Source organism: Bombyx mandarina, chromosome 20, assembly GCF_030267445.1.
Source record: "Bombyx mandarina strain Sakado chromosome 20, ASM3026744v2".
NCBI classification, from domain to species: Eukaryota; Metazoa; Arthropoda; class Insecta; order Lepidoptera; family Bombycidae; genus Bombyx; species Bombyx mandarina.
Window position 1 is genome coordinate 10918180 of NC_143226.1, and position 7632 is coordinate 10925811.

The 7632-nt window shown below is 39.5% G+C and overlaps 1 protein-coding gene across 1 annotated transcript; it reads right to left on the reverse strand.

The window, feature by feature from the left end:
- Positions 1-5468: 5468 nt before the first annotated feature.
- On the reverse strand, positions 5469-7429 carry LOC114242505 (coiled-coil-helix-coiled-coil-helix domain-containing protein 7). Its single transcript, XM_028173689.2, has 3 exons — positions 7253-7429; positions 6812-6910; positions 5469-5712 (listed from the first exon to the last, which is right to left on the reverse strand). The coding sequence occupies exons 1-3, from the start codon at positions 7301-7303 to the stop codon at positions 5602-5604; spliced, it is 261 nt and encodes an 86-aa protein (XP_028029490.1). The 5' UTR covers positions 7304-7429; the 3' UTR covers positions 5469-5601.
- Positions 7430-7632: the final 203 nt, after the last annotated feature.

A 7632-nucleotide genomic window follows, 5' to 3' on the forward strand; every position in this document is an offset into this window, starting at 1 on the left:
TTTTCGAGATAAGAGGGCGTAGAGCGCGCGGTCAGAGAATTAACTGAGGTCAACTGGTAGTCCCGATCAAAAACTCGTAATATATGTACTTGGAAGGTTATAATTTATTGCTAAATAAACAATTATCATATTTTATTAACGGGGGACAAAGTTGTTCGCGTCCGTAGGAGCTACCTAACCACAACCCTACACGTGTCCCCTGGGTGGTGCTAAAGAACAACAAACGCCGAGTCGTAGGCGGCGGTCAACTAACCTACTAGCGGGCTTAGCAGCTAGCTCCCGTAGAAGTAGGAAATGACTTCTGCAAGCCGTAAACTTGCGGTCATGTCTCGTGAGAACGGTGACCTTGGCTTAATTGCCTGGGTTAAGAGGAAGACAACCTCCATAAAAAATAACCCCAATCCTAAGGTGGGCACCGCGCCGATAGGATGAATGGCTGAGGGAATTCAGTCTCTAGCGCCAACCTCGATGGACCTGGCCACATCGTTGTATAGTGTCTTCTCACAGGAATGGGCGTCACCCTGTGAGCTACCAATAATTCGACCCTTCTCGTGGGAACAAAAATGAAGTTAAATCCCTTAAAAAACCCTCAACCACAACACAAACTGCTTACTCAGCAAGCACTCCTTCCAGGCTTGTTTGACAGACAACGTTCGTCATCCCTTTCCGACCTGGGAAAGTCACCACAAGATACGACCAATGTAGATCAACCAAATGTAGCCAGTATCACACCGGTAGCAACCTTGCTGGAAGACATTCCTCAACCCCCTGCTCCTCCACCATGGCAAAGGGTACCATCACCCAATAGCAGAAGCAGTAAGAAAAGAAAGTACTCCAGTTCCTCACCAGAGGCCCCAAGTACCACTGTGAAAAACCGCTTCAGCACCTTACCTCTAGACGCAACGGATGAACCATGCACTACCGATCGCCCTAAACCCAGCAAACCTCCACCTATAGTACTCAATGGTATAGAAGATGTTACAGAGCTATCGAAGTTACTTCAAACCGTCAGCAGCAAAGACGATTTCAAATTTAAACTAATTAATAAAAACCTACTTCACATTCTGGTTAACAATGCTGAGGAGTATAAAAAAATCATAGCGGTAATAAGAGCAAATGGACTTATAGGACACACATTCACCCCTAAAGATATCAAATGCTATCGCATTGTCATAAAAGACCTCCACCACAGCACACCCCATGAAGCGATAACTGAAGCCATTGAGGCAACTAACAATAAAATTAAAGGCGAAATCATCAATGCACGTTACGGACCCGACAAGAAACCTACATCTACATTCTTTGTAAACATTGAGCCCAGCGTAAATAACCCGGCAGCCAAGAATATAACCCATATATTTAACCAAAAGGTCAAGATAGAGGATCCTCGCAAGTCAAAAAGCATTGTTCAATGTCAACGTTGCCAGCGCTACGGCCACTCAAAAAATAACTGCATGAGACCATATAGGTGCGTTAAATGCGGTGAGGGTCACAAAACTTCAGAGTGCCAAAAGAAAGACAGAACCACACCGGCTAAATGCGCTCTCTGCTTGTGTGACCACCCGGCTAACTACAAAGGCTGCGAAATTTACAAGGAAATCCTTGCCCGAAGAAACAAAAACTTAACTCCAAGAGAAAGGCAATCCGCTCTATCTATCACAGCCTTGCCTATTAATCCAATCAGCTTCACATCGACAAAAACTGAAGGTATCGAAAGACTAACTCAACAACGAACTTATGCTGAAGTCGCCGATGGGAGGAATTCCCAATCTAATCAACAATCCTACAACAAACTGGAAAATATCCTACTCAAACAAAGTGAGAAAATGGACCTCCTATTACAACAAATAGGCTCCTTAGTGAGTCTTATTACTTCTCTCGTCTCCAAGCTTCTAAAATGACCTCGCTGCATATTGTCACTTGGAACATCAACGGCCTAGCCCCTAATAAAAACGAACTAGAGACGTTCATCAAATCTAATAAGCTTGATGTTTGTCTTGTCTCTGAATCGCACACCACACCAAGAAGCAGAATATGTGTTCCAGACTTTTCGGTGTACATCACCTGTCATCCTGATGGAGGGGCCCACGCTGGCACCGCGATAATTATCAAGAACAGTATAAAGCATTACCTCCTGGAATCTACTGCGGCTCCCTATCTCCAAGCCACAACTGTAAGGGTGGAGGATCGTTCCGAACCCCTAATTCTTTCTGCAATATACTGTCCACCGCGCCACGCAATAAAGGAGAAAATGTTTACTGAGTTTTTTATGTCTTTAGGTAACCGATTCATTGCTGGTGGCGATTGGAATGCCAAGCATACATACTGGGGCTCAAGATTAACAGTAACTAGAGGTCGGGAATTAAAAAAGAGCATTGAAAATAATCACTTGTTAGCTATGACAACTGGAGAGCCGACATATTGGCCTACGGACAGTAACAAAATACCTGACCTCCTGGATTTCTTTGTTACTAAGGGTATCAGCGCACAAAATACTCTAATAAAGGCAAGTCTCGACGGCAGCTCTGACCATTCACCTGTCTTGCTTACGCTTAGCTCAATGGCCATGCCCAGCGATACCCATACCGTCTATCTCCACAATTATAAAACTGATTGGCAATGTTTTCGGGAATTCCTCGAATCAAACATAAACCTATGTATCCCACTAAAAACCAAAGATGACGTTGACGACGCATGCCTCTATATTACAAACCTTATTCAAGTGGCGGCTTGGTCTAGTACACCTGAACTGAAGGGTCCTTCGAGAGAGGCGCCGGTTCCTCTTGCTGTCAAGGAAAAAATCGCCGCCAAACGTCGCCTTCGCAAAATTTGGCAGACAACCCACCGATGTGCGGATAAAACCAAACTAAATCGAGCTATTAAAGAACTCAAAGATCTTCTGGATTACGCTTCAAACGATTCACTCAAGCAGAGATTGGAAAAAATGTCTCCAAATGCAAATGGCTCTCACAACCTCTGGAAGGCAACAAAGTACCTCCCACAGCCGCAATGGTGCTCTCCACCTTTAAGATCCGGTAATAAATGGGCGCGAACTGACCAGGAAAAATCTCAGGCCTTCGCTATATACCTGGCTGAAGTATTTAAACCCAACAATACGGATAGTCCAGAGGATCCCGAAATAAATCGAGTATTAAAGCAAGACTTGCAATTATGCCTACCCCTGAGTCCTACTACACCAAAAGAGATTGCTAGAGAAATAGTCAAAATGGACCGTAATAAAGCGCCTGGATTTGACTTGGTTACCCCCAGACTGTTGAAAAAGCTCCCCAGGAGGTGCATTCTCTTTTTGACCATTCTTGTCAATGCTACATTGAGAATATCGCATTTCCCTGCACTCTGGAAAACATCCCAAATTGTGATGATCCAAAAACCTGGTAAACCGCCTAGCGAGTTGTCTTCTTATCGCCCTATAAGCCTGACACCGGTTTTGTCAAAGTTATGGGAAAGGATCATCCTGGCACGATTATCTCCTTGCCTAGATACATGCCATGTAATACCTGACCACCAATTTGGCTTCCGGAAGCACCACTCAACCATAGAACAGGTACACAGAGTGTATTGCACAATAAGACATTGTCTGGAGAGGAAAGAGTACTGTTCGGCTGCTTTTCTCGACGTGCAACAAGCTTTTGATCGGGTTTGGCATAAAGGACTGCTCTGCAAAATTAAAAAGCACCTTCCACATTCCTACTTTCTGCTGTTAGAGTCTTATCTCAGTGACAGAAAGTTTCAAGTCAAGCTCCGTGATGCCAGATCTTCTCTTTTTGCCTGCAGAGCCGGAGTGCCTCAAGGCTCCGTACTTGGTCCGGTCCTTTACAACATTTTTACTTGTGATCTACCCCAGTCACCAGAAATAGCGATAGCAACCTTTGCCGATGATGCAGCCTTCCTCAGTTGTAGCAGTAATCCCAATGAAGCGACCAGACTGTTGCAAACCCAGCTCGATGTCACTAACACTTGGATGACCAAGTGGCGCATAAAAACAAGCGCCCCCAAGTCTCACCACATCACATTTACCCTAAGACGTGATACTTGTCCTCCAGTCAAACTCGGCCCCGATACATTGCCGCAATCAACCTGTGTTAAGTATCTTGGATTTCTCTTGGACCGAAGGATGACATGGAAAGACCACATAAAAACAAAGCGTAATGAAATTAACATTAGATTTAAAAACCTACTCTGGCTTCTTGGTAGACAGGCTGCCTTATCGCTATCCAACAAGTTAAGGGTGTATTGCTCAATAATAAAACCGATCTGGACGTATGGAATCCAACTGTGGTCGACAGCCAGCAAATCCAACATTATGTGCCTCCAGAGAGCTCAAAACAGTATCCTGAGGGTACTCTCGTCGGCGCCTTGGTATACTCGAAATTCGGAAATCCACGAGTACCTGGAAATCCCAACCATCTTGGATGAAGTTAAACGATACTCAGCCAACTATAAGAACCGCTTGAAAGCTCACCCAAACCCGTTGTCCGGCTTACTATTGCAGCCAAATCCAATTAAAAGACTCAAGAGAGCCGACGTGCTACCCTACTAAGGCGAGACGGAGCATTGGCTCTGTCCCTCCAAACCATAAACTCTCGCAACTCACCTGATTATAGTCTTGGCGACTGATCGCAGGTGTTAAAGTAGAAGAAAAAAAAAAAAAAAAAAAAAAATTATTTTATTAACTTTAAGTTTTTTTTTTTTGTTTCTTATCTATTTTTAATACAGGAAATACCGTGGAGAGAAAATTCGTTTCGAAGCCAGATAGTGCGTGGCAGAAAATGCCTCTGGAAACGCATTTTGGATGAACCACTGAAGTAGGAAACCTATCTATGGGATGAACGCAACGAACGTAGTGTCAACGAACTCGGCTCTGGTGCGGTGGTAAGAACAAAAACGATCGGATCATCTCAAACAATTCCTCAGAGCACTCCCTATGGACATAGAACATACGGTATGAAACACAGAGAACCGAAGTCCCTCCAGAGGTTCCAAAGGATCCGTTATTTATATTTTCCGATAAATCTGTTGTTTAATTTATAAAATCGCAGTCCTTAATATCGCAAGCTTTAAACACCTTTATTGGAACAAGACATGTTATGCATACATATTAATTTGCCTGTCGTACGTTATCATTAACTATATTATATTACAAATACTGGTGGCTTAACATCTAATAGTATTGGCTTACGATCAGGAGTATCTTACGGAATCGTATAAAAAAAGATTATCCAGAATTTTGTCTAAGGCTGGTACAACAAGGTACATGGTATATGAAATATTTATATTTTATTAATCAATTAAATTTTTACCATTAATATTTTAACACTGCACTAGTAATGGTATCCTTTTTAATCGATCTAGTCAAAAAGCACCACTTGTAACACCAGCATTTGCTATACCCTACCTTTTGTGCAAAAGGCTAACATAATTAAATAAAAGCCACAGAAAACACAATATAAATAATTTTCATTTTTATTGGAAAAATATTTTAATAGAACTTTGTTCTAAAATTTTTAATAACACAAACTATTTCTATGATTAATAAAATACATTTAAAAATCACCTAGACAAAGAAAGATTTATTTTTTATTATTCTCCTTTAACAGCCTTAAAATAGGCTGCTTTTATTTCTTTCCTCTCTTCAACCTCTGGCAGGTATGGTTGTATACCCTTTGCTTTTCTGTCTTTGTACACTTTTCCCTAAAATACAAATTAAAATTATGATAGTTTTATTATTTTCTATAGATGCAATGGTGTTCGAATCCTGCAGGTAGGTACCAATTTTTCTAATGAAATACGTATTTGAAAAATGTTCACAATTCACTTCCATGGTGAAGGAATAACTTAAGTAGTTTAATTAAAATCAAACCCACAAAATTACCTCTCGTGAGTCCTTACGGATAGGTACCACCGCCCTGTATATTTCTGCCGTGAAGCAGTAATGTGTTTCGGTTTGAAGGATAGGGGCAGCCATTGAAACTATACTGAGACCTTAGAACTCATATCTCAGGGTGGGTAGCAGCATTTAAGTTGTAGATATCTATGGGTTCCAGTAACCACTTAACACCAGGTGGGCTGTGAGCTCATCCACCTATCAATGCAATAAAATAAAATAAAACTGTTTTAAAATTTTGTTACTATTACTAATTTTTATTAACATAAAATCTATTATAGAAAAACATGTTAAAATATTTGTAATTATAAAATAAATTGTTAATAACTTTTAAATGGTAACTTGACTAGGATATTCAAATACTTGCTAGTGCAGGCTTCTTTGGTAATCATGAGACTATATTTCCAAATTTTTTTTTACTGGTGGTAGGACCTCTTGTGAGTCTGCGCGGGTAGGTACCACCACCCTGCCTATTTCTGCCGTGAAGCAGTAATGCGTTTCGGTTTGAAGGGTGGGGCAGCCATTGTAACTATACCTGAGACCTTAGAACTTGTATCTCAAGGTGGGTGGCGCATTTATGTTGTGGATGTCTATGGGCTCCAGTAACCACTTAACACCAGGTGGGCTGTGAGCTCGTCCACCCATCTAAGCAATAAAAAAAAAAAAAAAAACATGTCCCATTTTTTGCAATCTAGTATAGATAAGTTGTATGTTAATAGTTTGTCAGACTATTAACTTATTAGGATCATTAGGTTATTGTATCTACTAAATAATGTCCTAAATAACTTTCATTGTGGTAAATCGATTAACCACAATGTTGTTAGTTCGAGATAATGAATACTACTGAGATAGAGGTTGAGGTTGCATTTTAAAATAAAAAGTTGTAAATTAATAAAATTAAATTACCCAAAACTTTTTGCAGGTGTTGTAATTTTCGAAATACTCCTCGCATTTTGCGTGATCAAAACCATTTTTATCCAAACATTTGTAAGACTGTTCCTGTTCCTGAAACACATATTTTATGATTAAAAAAAAAAAGTTTTAATTACATTACAAAAACAAATAAAATAGTATATTGAAAGGATAATGCAATGAAGCTAATGCACCTATACAAATAATTTATGTCATAGGCAGTTTTAAATTATTTTTTAAACTAGTTATCCAGTGATATCTCAATACCATAGCATCTTTCTATTGCATATGTGTACATGAATAGGGACTGTGGTAGGTAGGTAGTGTTTAAGTTTATATTACAAAACTTTAATAAAGACCTATCTGATGTTGGGAAGTGGCGTAGCATGATTTGTTATTGAAATTATTTAAAAATTAAAACATAATTCAAATTACTGTAAGACACGGATTCAGTCTCTCGGCGTTTTTATTTATTAATTTACTCATTTTAATGTATTATATTTGACCCATTAATCTTATATCTATGAATATTTAGTGTACAGAACTTTTTAGGGCAATTTACTGAAGTTTATTTTAGTTTAACTCTCTCTCTTTAATATAGGTTAAATTTTGACATTTTAGACATTTTTTATTTTCTTGTTTAATCAATCAATTGAGCTAGCAAAGGGAAAATAACCTATACCGTTGAATAAATACTATGTGCTAAAGGTTAATGTTTCATGAAAACTGAAATTTACACAGGGTTTGGAAAGTAAATGAAATAAAATACACAATCTCTCAGTAAAATGGTGAGAATTTATTCAAAGTTAAATTAA

Excerpts from the sequence above, each read along its gene's own strand:
- LOC114242505 (XM_028173689.2), bottom strand. The coding sequence starts at position 7,303 with ATGAGTAAATTAATAAATAAAAACGCCGAGAGACTGAATCCGTGTCTT. Across the intron at positions 6,911-7,252 it reads GACTGAATCCGTGTCTTACA|GAACAGGAACAGTCTTACAA; the intron begins GTAATTTGAATT and ends TATGTGTTTCAG. Across the intron at positions 5,713-6,811 it reads ACACCTGCAAAAAGTTTTGG|GGAAAAGTGTACAAAGACAG; the intron begins GTAATTTAATTT and ends TTTGTATTTTAG.